This window comes from Anguilla rostrata, chromosome 7 (genome assembly GCF_018555375.3).
Source record: "Anguilla rostrata isolate EN2019 chromosome 7, ASM1855537v3, whole genome shotgun sequence".
Taxonomy (NCBI): domain Eukaryota; kingdom Metazoa; phylum Chordata; class Actinopteri; order Anguilliformes; family Anguillidae; genus Anguilla; species Anguilla rostrata.
The window spans coordinates 21553058-21569473 of record NC_057939.1 but is presented as its reverse complement, the minus strand read 5'-3'; the positions used below and the strand labels follow the sequence as shown (position 1 = coordinate 21569473).

The 16416-nt window shown below is 49.7% G+C and overlaps 1 protein-coding gene across 2 annotated transcripts in view; it reads left to right on the top strand.

The window, feature by feature from the left end:
- Positions 1-16416, top strand: part of ank2b (ankyrin 2b, neuronal) — a 200101-nt gene that overhangs the window by 45249 nt on the left and 138436 nt on the right. The window contains exon 1 of one of the 2 annotated variants that reach the window (XM_064343639.1): positions 5182-5410. The exons of the other annotated variant lie outside the window; for it this stretch is intronic. Within the exon in view, the coding sequence (XP_064199709.1) occupies positions 5330-5410 (81 nt within the window). The 5' untranslated portion in view covers positions 5182-5329. Of the gene's footprint in view, positions 1-5181; positions 5411-16416 lie in introns of those variants that run through there. 2 annotated transcript variants of the gene reach the window in all.

Below are 16416 nucleotides of genomic sequence, written 5' to 3'. Positions count from 1 at the left end.
TAAAGCGCTTTGGATAAAAGCGCTATATAAATGCAGTCCATTTACCATTTACCATTTACTTAACTTGACTCATTGAATGACATAATACTGTATGTTGTAGTATAGTTCACTGCCTTACAAAAGCACACGAAACAAAGGCACACTTTGTGAATTTTGCTTCATAGTCATCGTTTGATTTGAAATACTAATTTGAGTAGTACAAAGGAAAAACAGCCAATTTGACACAACTGTCCCAATACTTGTGCATTTAACAGAATACATTGTATGCTCACAATTCATTATTAGGGGTGATGAGTTTATTGGTTATTTTAGATCAGTGGTTTAGTAGTCTAGTCCAAATATGCTGTGTTACGTGTGTTTTTCTTCTGTGAAATAGAAAACCACACTCAACCGCACATTCTTCATAGAGTGCCAGTTCAGTATTAACGTGCTGTGCTTTGTTGGCTTTCAGTGAATTAATGGTTTTTATAATAGTGGTTTTGTATTGTATTCATGCTGTGTGTTTGTGAATAAATGGAAAATGCATGCATTTGTGCGAAATGTTCGACCCTTGTGAACATTTGCTGTTTGTAGAATGGAGAGTAGTGAATGTGGATAAAAAGAAGCCAGAAATGCTGTCATATTGCTTCCGTTTTTGGGTTCTGTTTATTGATTTGTGTTATGCGTCAGCTAGAACCTGTTTTATTTATTCCTGTTTGTGTATGCATGTTTACATCACGGCTACTCCCTTTTGTTGAATTTGAATAGATTGATATTATGCTGTTTGCTGTTGGGAGGCGATTTTGAATGTGGAGAAATGCGCATTCTTTCCTCTCACTGAAGGAGAGAGCAATTCCCTCTGCTGGAACTGCTCTCTGCTTCACAATAAGCCAATCAGACCAGCCCAGATGAGGCCTCTACTGCAGCTACCCAAGACTACCACATTAACTCCCATTGATGGGGGCCTTTACCTCTGCGGGGGAAGAATAGATTACATTAGTATGTGTCTGCATGACTTGTGCTAATGTGTGTATGTGTTTGTGTGTGAGTGTGTGTGTGTGCGCGTGTGCATGTGTGTGTGTGTGTGTGTGTGTGTGTGTTCGCTTCCTGCCCAAGGGAATATTCTCAGTATCGGGGGTTCAAGCAGGCAGACTTTAACATGACTACAATATTCACACACACACACACACACACATGCACACACACACCAACAAACATTCACACACACACACACACACACACACACACACATACACACAAACACACATTTGCACTTACACCCGTACTGCATTTCTGTGCTGGGGGTTGGGCACAGTCCCTCCCTGTTGGCTGAAAAGCACTTCTCTTTGAAGTGTGAGGTGAGGTGCTGCCAGACACACGCACACACACACACACACACACACGCACACACACCCACACACTCACACACTCACACACACACGCACACTATCTCTCTCTCTCTCTCTCTCTCTCTCTCTCTCTCTCTCTCTCTCCTCTCTTTCTCTCTCTCTCTCCTCTCTCTCTATTTCTCTCTCTCCCCTCTCTTTCTCTTTCTCTCTCTCTCTCTGGCTGTAACAGCAGTTTAGTTGTCCATCCCACTTCAGTGACAGAGAAGTGTCTGAAGCCATGCTTTACAGACACAGCGCAAACAAAGTACTCCAGGATAAAGTTACTCCAAACACTTGACTGTCTCTCCTGCTATGCCTTTAGAAGTCTGAGGGAGAATGTTGTTTTTCTTTGTGATGTTTATGTGTGCTGCTTGAACGCACCTGCACGCACAAGTCTGAAATCAGCGGTGCGTAAGCGTTGCTTTAAGCTGAGCTGGCTGACTGACTCAGACTGGTCTTCTTGTACACCATTTCTGCTCAGTAGAAGAGCCTGTGAATGTGGCGTGTGAGTTATAAAGAATGTGCCTGTGTGTGGTTTTGTGTTTGGGTGTGTGCTTATGTTTGGGTGTGAGTTCATCCTGGTATTATTGTGGAAGACAGATGCTTTTACTATTTTTCAAGCTTTTCAATACCTGATGTTCTGTGGTGAATTTCATGTGAATAACGTGTATGAATACGGAAAGAATGAAATAAAATAGGTTCTGGATCGTGTTGCGTTTGGGATCCTGAGGCCCCTTCAGACCCGTGGCAGTGCGTTCGAGCGGTTTCCTCACTCTTCGTGCGGGGTGGAGGGTTTTTCTCTGACAGCCTGCGGAAGGAGCCGACTCGTTCCCGTCTCTGTAATTACTCCCGATCGCGGCTCGGAGCCGAAGGCCTCTGATCTCTCCTCCTTTCTCTGCCGCGCGTCGTCTGTTTTGTTTTTTCTTCCTCCGGTGCGCATCTGTAAAGTGCCTTTCATGTGGCCGTTCTTTCTTGGCGGGGAGACGAGGGTGCGATCAGAGGCGAACCCGCGCGGTCGAAGCGGCGCTTTTCAGGCCCGCGCGCGGCTCCCGGGCCTTTGAAACGCCACCTGATCGCCGCGGATAACAGGCCCGGGAGAAACGGGACAATTAACTCGCATGCTAATCGCCGCGGAAACCACCTTTAATGTTCCTCCGCGCTCGGCTCCTCTTCGCCCGCGCGGTGGAGGCGCCTAATAGGGGGCGTCGCTCCGGTGGTTTTGCGGTTAAGTAAGAACAGATGACGTTGCGAGTGGACCAATGGAGGCTGGTGCAGAGCGAACACGGACAATAGGACAACAGAGAAGGGCTTCCACAATACTGATATCTGTGAGCTTGTCCTGGACCTGGCCACGCCTTGATTGGTGAGAATAAAAGCTCTCATGTAGTTTTTTTTTCTTTCTGCTCATTACCATGATGACAGCAGAGGATCATGGGAAGCCAGGTTGTTTATTTATACCTGGTTTTGTGTAGCGACGAAGCATCCTGGAATATGACAGGCGTGCCAGCTGGGCATCCCACCAGCACCACCTCTCTCCAAAACACAGGCGCTCTGCCAGACCCCCCTGCTGGCCGTCGGCAACCGCGCCGGCCCCCGGGCGTCGCCAGACTCCCCTCCGGCCGCGGCAGCTGCCTTCGCCCCGGCGAGGAGAAGCCTGGGCTGTTATTTATCAGTCAGAACCCGGCCGCCCGGTGGAAACGGCTCTTCCCAGACGCAGGGAAACGGCCATAAGACGGAGCTGTCATTCCGGAAACATCCGTCCATGACTGCAAATGATGATGTTAAGCAATTAACCCCAAAGCACAGGGGGCCCCTCCCTGACCTGGCTCTGAATCTCCCGCTATTGCATCGTCCTCCTGTTTCGCTGGGCTTTTCTTATTATCGGCTCCAGATGAAATCCCACCCGCCTCCCTACTGATTTGGGAAGGGGAGGAGGCGTCTCCCCCCGCCCTCCTGGACGCCGGCATCTCTGTTCCGTCTGTCGCGGCCGACCCGAAGCCGTCCCCCCGATCGCGCGCGGCTGCCGGGACGCGCGGGTCTTCCCTCCTGCCCGCGGAGCACGGATGTGCGGCGATAACGGAACTCCCTCGCTGCAGGAGAGCGTCCCGCGACTCCCGCTCTGTCAGAGCCCACGAGCAGCGGTCACACGCGAAACTCCCGCGGTCAGAGCCACGGCGCGGTCACATCGAACCCCACCTGTCAGAGCCCACGAGCCGTCACACGCGAACTCGCCTGCTGCGAGCCCACGGCACGGTCCACGCGACTCGCCTCGCTGTCAGAGCCACGAGCACGTACGCAAATCCTCGCTTCAGAGCCGAGCAGCGTCACACGCAAACTCCGCCGCTGTAGGCTCCGGCGCGGTGAACTCCGTGCTGTCAGAGCCACGAGCAACAGTCACCGAAACTCGGCAACGGCCCATTCACACTTACGTCCATGCTTAGAGCTCTTTTCTGAGGAGCTGCAGCTACGCTCGCGTCTTAGTAAGACAGGCAAAGTCAGCATGACTGTCTGAGCAAAGGAAACAAGGAGGATTATGAGCAAAATGAGAAATGAGAAAAAAGGCTTTTGAGAAGCAGTCTTGGAATGTTGTTCAGAATAGCAATGAAAACATGGGGAAAGAGGAAGAGAGTGAAAGAATGAGGGAAAGAGAGATAGAGAATTCACTGTTACACCTAATTTACACATGACATGACATTACACAAGCTAACATACTAATACGATATACACACATGTACATGCACACACACACACACATAGTTGTATTTGGTTTATATGTTTATTTGTTTGTTGTACTCATGCTTTGGCAATATATATCTACATACATCATGCCAATAAAGCTCATTTGAATAAGAGTTTGAATTTGAGAGAGAATGGCCGAGGGAACAGTAATCTAGATCCAGAAAGAACAAGGCTTTTCCTCAGTGTAAAATAATGTACCTCACATTTAATGAGTCTTGCACAATAAAGTTTTTCTTTAATTGTGTGCTCCTCCTTTACAATCGAGTCAGGCGTTTAAGGCACATAATGTATCCCCCTCTCCGCGGTAGTGGATTCCGCCTCATTTAACATGCATGAAAAGGCATCTTACATGTGTAGAAATGAGATAATGATGTATTTTAGATAGGAGGGAGGCTCATGCCTATTAATGATATTCTCTTTCAAACACGGGCTCCCTTTCAGACAGGGCCTGAGGCAAATGCCAAGGCCTGGAGGACTGCTGTCTCTGAGATCCCAAGTAAAGCCCATTGTTGTTTGAAGGAGTGTGGATATAAGTGGATTTGCTATGCCCGTGTCCATTGTGCACCAATAACAAAACAAAATGAACCAATAACAGAAATGAACGTGGGTTGCCATTGCTGTCGGTGTGATTCACTGTGTAAGACCGCGTTGCTGATCATTATGGGCGAGTTGCTTTGGCAGCGAGCGAAGCCATGTGCTCTCTTCTTGGTTGTAGCGCCTTCTGTTTGTGAACGGATCTTTCCGGAACTATCGATCCCGTCAAACTGCCTCATCTCTCTGTTGCTACCATATTTGGTAAGAAAACAAAACCGGCAACAAAGAAAAAGTAGATGAAAACAGATTTAAACAATGCAAAAAAGAAAACAACAAAAGAAACGAAACCACAGCACTGGTGGCAAGTGGATGAAACCAGGTTTAGTAACATATTCAGATAAACATTGGTGGCAGCTGCTGCCATGGCAACACCATTGTGCTTTCCTTCACTCTCTCTCTTGCTCCCTCCCTCCCTCCCTCCCTCCCTCCCTCCCTCGCTCGCCCGCCAGCTCCACCACTCCCCCTTCCCTCCCTGGTCTCGCTCAACTGTGCCACAGTTGCCGTGGACTACTGTGGGAAGAGGCAGGGCTTTCAGCTTTGAGAGACGGAGCTCTGTGGTGGAGCTGAAGAAACCTGCGGAGAGATTTCTCTTTTTTTCGGGAGGGGGGTAGATTCGAGTTTTCCTGAGAATGAGCGAGGACTCGCACTCGCATCATAGGGTGGAGGCTACGGAGAGGCTCAATGGACAGAGGCGCAAACGGCCCAGGAAGGTGAGTGAGAGTGGAGGTTTTCACTGGCTGCTCTTCTTGGGTAGGTGGTGGCTGTCGGAGCTCGCTGGAGCTCCAGGGGCCGATGGGGGAAGGAAAGACAGAGTGCCTGTGCACCTGCTCTCGAGCTCCGGACCCTGGGCCAGCCCTGTGTTTCCTCCTCCCCCCCCAGGTTCTGGGCTGGTGGACGGAGGAGGAGGTTAGCCTGCGGCCGGTGGCCCCGGCTCTAATGGAGGCTTTGGAAGCGGGGTGTTCTGGAGAGTGGGGCTCTCTCCATTAGTGGGCTCGCTTGGCGCTGAGCGAGCGGAAGGCAGCGGCTCTCCAGCCCCCCAGCTGCTGCTGCTGCTGCTGCTGATGGAGTCTGGAGGCAGAGCGCTCCTGTTATTGCTGCCTATTCCCAGTGGGCCACTCTCGCTGGAGGAAGTGTAATTTGTGTTGTGTTGTGCATGTGTGAGCGCGTGTGCATGTTCTTAAAGGGCTCCATCGCTGCGGAGCCCAGCAGCTCGGTACTGAAGGGTTGATGGGATGGTGTCTTCTGTCTTCTGTTGATTTTCCTTCTCTCTCTGGTTTGTCTCGTCTCTCTTTGGGGCGAGTTGGGCGCACCTTTGTTTTGAAGGAAAGCTGTTGAGATCTTTACTGCGTGTGTGTGTGCGTGTGTGTTGTGTGTGTCTGTGCGTGTACGCACGTGTGTGTGTGTGTGTGTGTGTGTGTGCGTACAGTGTATACCATCCTCCCAGCCTTCTTTTGGAGGGAACTGTTGTTGTCTTTCACTGCTTGTGAGGAGGAGATGGAAACACAGGAACTGTAAGGTCTAATATTAGCATCCTCTTCATCGCTGTGATAGCGGTCTTATCAGGCTTCATTTTTAAAACATGATTCATTTCTAGGGTGTTTTTTTAAAGGAAATGAAATTACTATGCTTTTATTTCTGGCAAAAAAAAAATGAATGGAGGAGAAGTTCCATGTGATTGAAAATATCATTGTTCAACATACTGATAGTTCAAGTAGTCATAAAACAAAAGAGGACCTCTCTCGTGTGTTCTAGTCCCTGATGTCGAACTGGAACCCTCTGTGCAGAGCAGAAACAGCCTTTTCCATTTGGGAGAAAAAGATTTCACATTAAGAGGAATTAAACCCAATAGTCTTGGGTGGGGGTGGGGGTGGGGGTGGGGGGGGGGGATGCAGGGCTGAGCATAAGAGAGCCCAGATTGATGATCAGTGTCTGAATTATTGATACGCTTCCTTATATGGCAGCAGGGGCTTGGACGGTTGGCGGTAATGACTGGGACCTTATCTGGGCTGTCATCTCCGCGTCCGCGCCTCGGAGAAACACTGTCTGCTCAGAGCGTTTATCTCAGGCGGGCTGCTGCACGAAAACCTGCTTTCCCCCAAATTGCCTTATTTACCCCCAAACTGCCCCATTTACCCCCCTACTTCCACTTCTGCCCTCCTAGTCTCTGGACAGGGCTGGAGAAAGAGAAGAGAACCCTCATTATGCAATTGTTTTTTTTTTTTTACACTCAATGGATAGTCTTCCTCTGTTTATCTTCCCCAATCTGTAAAATTCAGATTCAAATATGCTTTATTAGCAAGACAAGATAATGTGTGCGGCTCAAGGATAGATAAAAGCAAAATACATGAATAACATTAGCATCAACTGTCTACCTCCTCCCTCAAAAAGGAAGAAAATGTACCCTCCCTCCCTTTTTCTTTCTCTCTCTGTTCCTCTCTCTCTTTCTCTATCCCTGTCTTTCTGTCACTGCTTCTCTCTCTCTCTCTCTCTCTCATTGTGTCCATTTATGTTGCTACATGTATGACCAGCTATTACCAGAGACGGACTGAGCGTTTCTTAAGAAGATGTTATTATAGAGCTGGTGCATTCATGTGGAACGTAGCTCAGCCTGCATGTATTCAATTTCATTTTGAGATAAGTTTTCTTATGGCTGTAGGCAACACGGACATGCAAGGGATGCTTCCTCTGAGCCCATACACTGTATCTCTGAAAAGCAGAGAGTCCTTTCAGATGTGAGCCTGTCACTGGCTACTTCACTTCGCACTCCGTGTAACGCAAGGAGGCTGCTGCTTTCGCGGCTTTTCCGTCCCGTGCCTGTGCCGCTGGACAGAACTTCATTTGTCATCGCAGACGTGCACGTGTGCGCGAAGGCTGTGGGAAAACAGAGCGGCGGCGGTTCGGGAAGCCATCGCCGCAACGCTCGCGCAACTTCACCTGGGCTCCAAGGTGACGAAGGCCCCGCTGACGAAGGGGTTTCTCGCTTTCCGATGCGCTCTGCAAAATCCGAGCCCCCCGCCGGCCCCGCTCCTGCGGCCCCCAGCGTTTCTAATTTCGCACCGCGGGGCTTTTCCTCGTCCCTTCTGGAGTAGTGTTACCGCAGCAGGAGATAAACAAAGGGCATTGCCCTTCTGTCAAAGTGCTTTTGAGGGCCAAAGCCGTACCAGCTACGAGTTTGCCTCCACCACCACCGCCACCGCCGCCGTGGACAGTGTTGTTCATGTGACTGGACCGGTCTGATTGCCTCTCCGTGTAGTCGTCTGTCGTATTTGTCTGCGAGCCGAATAATTGAAAATCGTGTCACGGACGAGTAGATTTGGATGAAACGTGATGACAGCGTAATTGCCTCTGGGATGAGGAAGGAATGATTGGACTTAAGGTGCCATAACAACTGTGAGCAGTGACATAAGTGTGTTCTGTTCCAAGTGCCACACGCACATTCTGATGTCGTGCAGATGCTTCCCGGTACATGTATGTGTTCTGCGGGTGATTGTATTGTGTTGTGAACTTTTTTCCCCAGTCACACCAGGTCTGCTAGTGAATGATGAATCAGGGCCGTTTCCAGAGGTGGAAAGTCCAGGGGTCGGAAAGTAAAAGCCTGTTGTGTTTCTTCCCCCAATGAACTCATCCAGCTGATTTCACTAATGAGATCAAGCTCCTGGTTGAAGGATTGCAGTATTTAGCGAGTCCAGGTGGTTGGAACAAAATACTGGGGAGGACTTTTACTTTCCGAACCTGGATTTTCCACCTCTGTCCATTTCCAAAAGGAAACTGTATCAGAGCGAGACCATTCTTTCCGCAGAGGTTAGTGCCTGACTGATGTGTGCAGTGTGGGTCTAAACTCCCCCTGTTTGAGCCCCACGCTTCGCTGTGTCTCCGTGCGCCAAATTAGCCCGCCGAAATCGAGCTTTCCTGATTGCATTTATTTTATTAATCAAACGGTAATTACAGACGAACAGTCGAAGAGGGAACGGTGACAGGAATCCACCACCTGCGCACACACGCATTTACGGGCGCGACAGCGGGTGCGTGTCTGTCTGCCCTGAAGGGAGCTGGACGCGACGGCAGAGGAATCACTGAACACGCGGTCGCTGGTCTGGCCCAAAGCCGCGTTCAGTTCGTGTGAAGAATTGATGAGCGCGCGGGACACGGCCGTCGCTTGCTGTCGTTTAGGCGCTGCGTTTGAGTTTGAACCGTTCTGGTAATTCTATCTGGCGGTATCGATCTCCCCGCACGCAGGCGCTCGCTGACTGAGAGACATTTGCTGGAGACATCGCCGCTGAGATGGGCGGGGTCACAGCTGCTGTGGGAAATCCGTGGCCAATCAAACCTGTGGGTGGGTCGGGGGAGGGAATTTAATCATCGCATGGGCAAAGTAGTGAGTCTGATTGCTTTTTGAGACATCTTTGGGCACCAAGCGGTCTTTCCTGGTTTGGCATGGATTTGTATTTCCCCCTCAAAACCTATTCCTGTATTCTGTGCTGCTTAATAGATATGGATATTTCACTGAAAAATGTAATAAATATTCATTATGCCTATAATCATGGTCAAATGTAATTTCATATATAATTGAATATTGGTTACATTTATACTGAAGGGCTCGCAGGTAATGTAGAGGTGAAGTGTTGTGTACTATGTTACTGTGGAGGATGCAGTCCCTTGTGTGTGGTCTTAACACTGCGCTGAATTCAGCTCCCTGTGGAAGCAGCCTTGGTACAGCCATGTTGTCCACCTATGACGTCATCGCTAAATTCCTCTCATCCTCTTCCTCTAGCGCTCACACCGATTTGATCTCTTTATTGCTTGAGAGAATTTCACCTGGGGCGCCTCTGTCCCCCGCCGGTTTTGAACAACGCCTCAGAAAGGCCCCGCCCCTGTGGGGGACCCCGGTAGACCTGTGATCCCCGGCTGTGGAGGTGACTCAGCCATGGCCTGCACCGACTCGGTGTGTGTGGGTTCAGACAGCCTGTCTCCTGACTGCTGAGCGCTGCTCGGCGGCTGCCTCCGCCTCAGCCCTGCGGAAATCCCCAAAGTTCACTTGTGACAACTGAATTCTGATGGCCGCACGCGTCCTGCTGCGCTCCCTTAACAGAATTGCCCATGCGCAGTTTTAGGGCAAGTTGGTAGTCTGGCCCTTAGGGCTGGTCCTGATAGGGCATTAATGCGCTGATCACAGCAAGGAGACAAAGCATCGAAGAGTAACGGTCACACAGAATAGTACTGTAGCTTACACTGAAATGTTACTATATATTTATTTTTAAACCAAGCAAGAGTTGCTAGTCACTGTATGTGGAAGGCCAGTGAGCCCTGTAAGTAGGTAGCATAGTTTTGACATTCATGGCCAAGTCTGGTTAGACCACAGAATATCAGTGTGTTCTTCCATACTCCCCACAGTATGGTACTGTAATAGTGAGTGGGACTGGTATGTGAGTGGCTGTTCTTGTCTCTGATGAATCATTTGGGGGTACGCTCCAGTCCTTCTGCCCAAATGCTGTCTAATTCGTGGTCAGTTGTGCGTGGCTAATGGTCAACAGTGGAGTTGGCTAAATTAAACAGCTCCAATTTTGCTGCTGTGCTTGCTGAGGTGATTTTTTTAACCACTGGTTCTCAGTATGCAGATGCCAAATCTATGGGGAAGACAGTGAGAAAATGCAAGTTATCTCATCTGTCTGATTCATCAGCATGTCATGCCACAGAATTGGATTCATAACTGAAGAAAGCTGGACGGGGTTTGCCTAGATAGGAATGCAATGTTCTGCTATACAGTATACTGTAATTATGTGTACTTTCCTGAAAACATAATGAAGTATGTTTTACAGCAGTATGTATATATATATATATATATACACAACATTTATCCAGTTATTGTGAAATGTTGCAATTTCTTAGTATTTCATATTATTTGAGTACATTTTCAGTTTTAGCAAGGGTGTGGTTGTAGAAGCCTGAGATCAGGCTGGGCTGGTCTGCTTGTGTGACAGTGTGATGCCCTTTGCATTAGCTAACATCAGAATAATTTGTGAGGGAGCAGGTGTAACGGGTGGGGGGCAGGTGTGGGGGTGGTGTGTGGAGATGCTCAGATGACCTTCTCTCACGGTTTTCACTTTAAGGCCACCGGCCTCCCTTTGAAGGTGCCTCCCGACCAATCAAACGCTGAGGGAAATGCCACAAAGCTCCCCTCCTCCCATGGCAACCAGGGTCCTTCTGTTTAGGCCCCTGATCTCAGTGCTATAGCCCACCACTCAGTACCATTATGTTGTTCGAAACAATGCTGTGAGTATGTTGCTTATAAACTAAACAGTCTTTCCTCAGGAGCCACAAATATATATCCTTTCCCTGAGCGTGGAACCCTGCTGTGGGCCACGCCCCGATATTTTTGACCAGACCTGAACCGGGTTTGAACCAGAGATCTGTGTTCTCCTCCAGCCTCTCAGCGTTACCGTGGTTACCCCGGGCTGGGCTATTCCCCGGACGGCTTTCAGTCTTGCTGTGGACATGTTCCTGCATCCACTAAACTGCACCCTCTCAGAGACTGGAAGAGAGAGGGAGAGGCAGAGAGGGAGGGGAGGGTGTGTGTGTTCAGTGTGAAACCGAACCAAAAAAAGGAACAGAAATCTGAGGGCTGTGATCCAAATTTATACCATGTGCAAGGCCGCTCTGTTTGTGTGTAGGAGGATGAGGTGTACCCCTGTGAGACGCATATGTGCATTTGTGTGTGCGTGTGTATGCGTGTGTGTGTGTGTGTGTATGTGTGTCTGTGTGTAGGTGTGTGCGTGTGTCTGTGTGTGTGTGCATGTGTGTGTGTGTGTGTGTATGTGTGTCTCTGTGTGTGCGTGTGTGATTATGCATGGATGCACTCTTCCCCCAGTGTGTGAGGGGCTGTCTGACAGCGACCTGCTCTTATCCTGTGAGTCAAATCCAGGGTTGAGAAGCAGAGCATAACTGCCTGCCCCGCCCTGTCTCCTCAAGACCATCACACACTAGTGCTGCTCATTGTCTGAGAGAGAGAGAGAGAGAGAGAGAGAGAGGATGGAGGGGAGGGAGAGAGGGTGAGCGAGAGAGAGAGAGAGGATGGAGGGGAGGGAGTGAGGGTGAGAGTGAGGGAGAGAAAGAGAGAGAGGGCAAGAGAGAGTGGGAGAGAGAGAGATAAAGAGAGAGAGGGCGAGGAAGAGAGAGAGAGTAAGAGTGAGAGGATGGAGGAGGAGAGAGACAGAGAGGATGGATGGGGAGAGAGACACACACAGAGAGGGAGAGAGAGAGGGAGAAGGAGAGAGAGAGATATTTATGATGTATGATGAGATTGGCTGCAGAACATTATCAATCTGACACTGCTCAGTTGGGCACTTAGTGAGACAGATCATATCTGGCAATAACAAAGGAAGTGGGTCCCTATTGTTTTTCTACTGGTGTTTCAATCAAATAGATTTGTCTTCCATCTATGAATATGTACATAATTCTACATTTATAAATACTTTTTGGATTATGAGTGTAATAACTAAATTATTTGATAACAATTGTGATATTGTTTTTCAGTGTTAGAGATGAAGAGTGGAATAGATCCTCCCACCCTCTCTGTTGTTTTCTCGCTCTGACCCTCCCCTCTGTTAGAAATAGCGGGCATGGCCCTAAGTTAACACCGACTTCTGATAGACGGAGTGGGACGTGGACCTGACCTACCCCTTTGTTAGACATAGTGGGCGTGGTCCTAACACAGTCTTCTGATTGAATGAGTGGGTGTGGAGCAGACCCCGCCCTCTGGTAGAATGGGCGTGGCCCCGATACCACACTTAACTGAGAGCAGGCGTGGCCCTGAACCCATGCTTTGATTAAGAGAATGGGCGTGGCCCTTATAAGAGCAGCTCCAGCCTGTCTGTATGTGTGTGTGTGTGTGATTGCACACGCCCGGTATACGCCCGCACGCACGCGTGTGTCAGCGTGTTGGCGTGCGGGCGCGAGGCGTGTGTCGGCGGCTCTGCCGGTGTGCGTGCGCTGCACGCCCGCGCGGGAGCCTGTCTTTGTGTCGCCGGTTCATTATTTATGGCGAGCGCGCCGCTGACAGATGGCTCCGTGCAGGGGGAGCCGCGCCCGCTGCTCGCATTTCTACACACGGCTCTGTCAATGCTGTTCTTCACACAGGAACGATTCCGGAACGTTCCCCCACCTGCACCTGCACCCCGCACCCCCAAGCCCGCGTGCCGTCGCCTCGGTTTATGCTCAGCAGCCACTTCACCTTCCTGCCGCTGGTCCAGGAAGCTGAAATTAAATGATGCTCCACCTTTGCGCCTCTTTAACTCCGGGAATTAAATATTTAACGCGCAGAATGAAGAGTCTGCCGGCTGAACAAACAATAGCTGCATTTTTTAGCGTGTGTAGTTTTAGGAGCTTATGCGGTTTTTAAAGTGTGCACTTGACACGTACCTTTTCTTTCATTATCCTACAACGCGCCTCATGTGTTTCCTTCATTTTTTCCCGGGGCCAGGTTTTATATACCTGGTGTTAGCCGAAAATGATATTACATTACATCCAGTCTTGCCCAGAAGGACTTAGGAAATAAAGCACTTGAGTGGTGATCAGAATGAGGGATGCTAGAATGGAGAATGTGAGTTTGATGTCTCTACGCAGAGACATCTATGGTTTCAGCCTCTGGCCACTACTTCATTTAGGGCTAGGCGCGACGCAGCCGTGTGTCATTCTCAGCCGATCGCTCCCCGTTCCGGTCGTGCGTCTATGGTTATTCCCACCTTCCTCCACACGGTCCTGTGTTCGGGAACAAAGGACGGTCCCTGTGGTGGCGGGTGGGCGGAAGGGACCAATGAGCGCCGTTTCGCCAGCGCAAACGAGCCTCTCCGTCACACCTCCGGGGCAGCCGCCCCGCCCCCAGCGAGCCGGCGTGAAATATTGATGGCGGGATCTTTCCCTCCATTAGCGACACCGGAGTGGCCGCCCGTTGCTCTCCCTCCGAGGCTGGCGGTTTGAGTCAGGTGTGGTCTGCCGGCGGCGCGGTCGGGGAAATGCGCTGTGCACACGCTAGAGGACACGTCTTTGTGCCGCGCGTTCCCTCCCCCCGAAACGCGTTTTGTTTTGCCGTGTTGTGCCGCTTTTTTTTGCGGTGGAAAATTGTTCCTATTGTTTTCTTGGGGTCTTCCGTGGCTGTGTCCGTGTGGCGTAACAGTGTTTCACGTGGAGCCAGCTCATTATGCACCGGCAGCTTTTTTTCAGACGCGCAGACACAAATGCAGCTGTTTCCGTCGGAGGCGGTTTGGAAGGTCGCTTCATAATTGTAATTAGCGTGAACCGTGGAGGCGTGGGCCCGGCGGAGCTCTCCTGGGAGTGGCGGCGTGTTTTCCTTGACCCTTGACCCCGGGCGGGCGCGTTCATCTGCAGGTTAATTTCTAAATGAGACGTTCTCTCGGAGCGGAACGCGTGCGGGCGCCTTCCCCCGTGTCGCCCTGGCGCACGGGCGGGCCTGTCAGTGCACGGCCTTTTAATGAACACCGAGCGTCGCTCCGTCTGGTTGCCATGGCACCCGCAGAACACAGCCTCTCCGCACATTCCTCGTTGCCCCCGACTGAGGCGCTGAATTCACATCCTTGGGAGAGGAAGTGGCGAAGGAAAGGGAAAATATGTAAAAAAAGACCAGAAATTATATCTACCCAGATTTGCGTTGGGAGTCGAAGCCAGCAGGAGGCAGCTGAGAAACTGGCGCTGGATGAGTGACTCGCGTTTATTTTGTTATCTCTTGGCTGCTCGCTCTCGAACAGCCTTCAGATGTGAAGTTAATTAAAGGTGTGCACCTGTGTGTGTAGGGAGCGCTGTTTAAAGCCTCCTGGAGGGAAACATTAATTTATGTACTGCAGTTCCTGCGTTCTGTAGGAATTAGACGCGGGTCCTGGCCTAAGCGCACTGCACGAGACCAATAAGCAGAACGGTGCTTTTAAATTCTTTACGAGTTCACGTAAAGATCATAGTATCCGCTGATTAAGAGCCGACTGTCAAATGGCCACGTGGACGCACAGAGCGATGTCTTCCTGTTGGCTTAATTACTGAACTGGAAATTGGATTAGTTCAAAACAGATTAAATCCTCCAGATTGTGTTTTCGTGGTCTGTTTAGGGCCTTTCTCTTAAACAGATCTTCTGTAGTAAAGAAGACGAGGCGTGCTTTTGAAGTCAGGTGGAATCGCGTGATAGCTGAGGTCTCTGTTCCGCGCGTTTGAGCTTAATTCATCTTGACGTGCGAGGGAATCGATCGCAGTCGCGTCCTGTGCCACTGCGGCTGAAGAAACATGAAAAGGCAAAAGGTTGTATTCTTTTTATTTAAACTCTTGACGTTAAATCATGAACACTTTAGTTCTTTGATACATCAGAGGACAGGCAGTAGTGTGCGAAGACGTGAAGTGTGTGGGCCTAGGAGACATTTTGTGTTTGATATTTTAATTCTGTTCTGTCCCAAGATGCACTCTGACCACGGGCCCTTGGTCATTTGGGCTGGACTCTGGGGGGGAGGGGGGGCGTCCCATCCCCCCCCCCCGCCCTGTGTGACTCCACCCCCCTGGTTTTAAACGTGCCCCACTCCCTAGAGAGCGCTCCCAATCTCGCTGCTCCTCTCCTGCCTCCCGATTCCTTTGTGCTCCTGCAGGCCCTCATAGAGAGGAAGGCAGGCTGGCTTCACCTGGATAGGATAGGGCTGTGTAGCCCATCCGCGCGGCGTTATCTAATCTCTCATCAGGCGCACTCACACACAGCTGCCTGCTTTACACTGCGCAGGATTAGCATCAGCAGCAGCAGGGCAGTATTCACCTGTTCCGCTTAACACCTGGCAGCACAGCTTCAGATACATGTCTTCACTGTAGGGAGTAGTGACTCTTTTCCTGGCAAAACGGAGAGAAACGTTCTCACTGATCGTTTTTATTGCCCTCATGTTTTTTAATTATTTTCTTTTTTTTTTGCAGTTGAGTACATTATTTCAGAGGCCCACAGTTTCATTCCCTGAAAAATGACTTCATTTACAGAAGGAAGGGCCAACGCGTTTACTCAATCAGTGCGCGTATCCGGGTCTGAAACGCTCACGCTTGACAGGTGAAATATTCCCACCGTACAGATTTTTTGCAAGCAAGTGTATTTTTGTGGCTCTTGCTGTCTTGTCCCCTCTTTGCTCTCTCGTGTTTTGAAAGAGTGGGCTCGCTGCAATTAAAGTGAAAAGGTTACATCACCGTGGGCGGGGACCCTGTTATTTAAAAGAACAGCCTGCTGGGTTCCTGTTTGATCCAGAATAATTAAGATCCAGAATAATTATAACTACAAACCATGACCTTTACTTTCCACTTCAGAAATCCACACAAGTGTGTCACGCGGGGAGATGTGTTTATCTTAGATCTTCTTATTGGGGTTTTTTACAGGATATGACTGAGATCACATTAATCGTGTGATTGTAAAATTATGCATACATGTGAGATATGTTCACAAGAATACATTTGCATGGGGTGATACCATGTTATACAGGGCACTCTCTGATCAGTACCAGGAGTTGATTTATATTTAGAGACTGCAATTAGTTAGCATTCAGTCTTACTGGTGGAATGTGTGATATACATCCTTCTCCTTATTATATGTAATTACGCTGGGGTTTTTTCCTTTTCAAAAAACAGGATGGAAAAAATTACACCTCTTGTGAGAGAACCTCCTCCTGTGTTTAATGGAAAGATGAAATCTGTCTCTGGA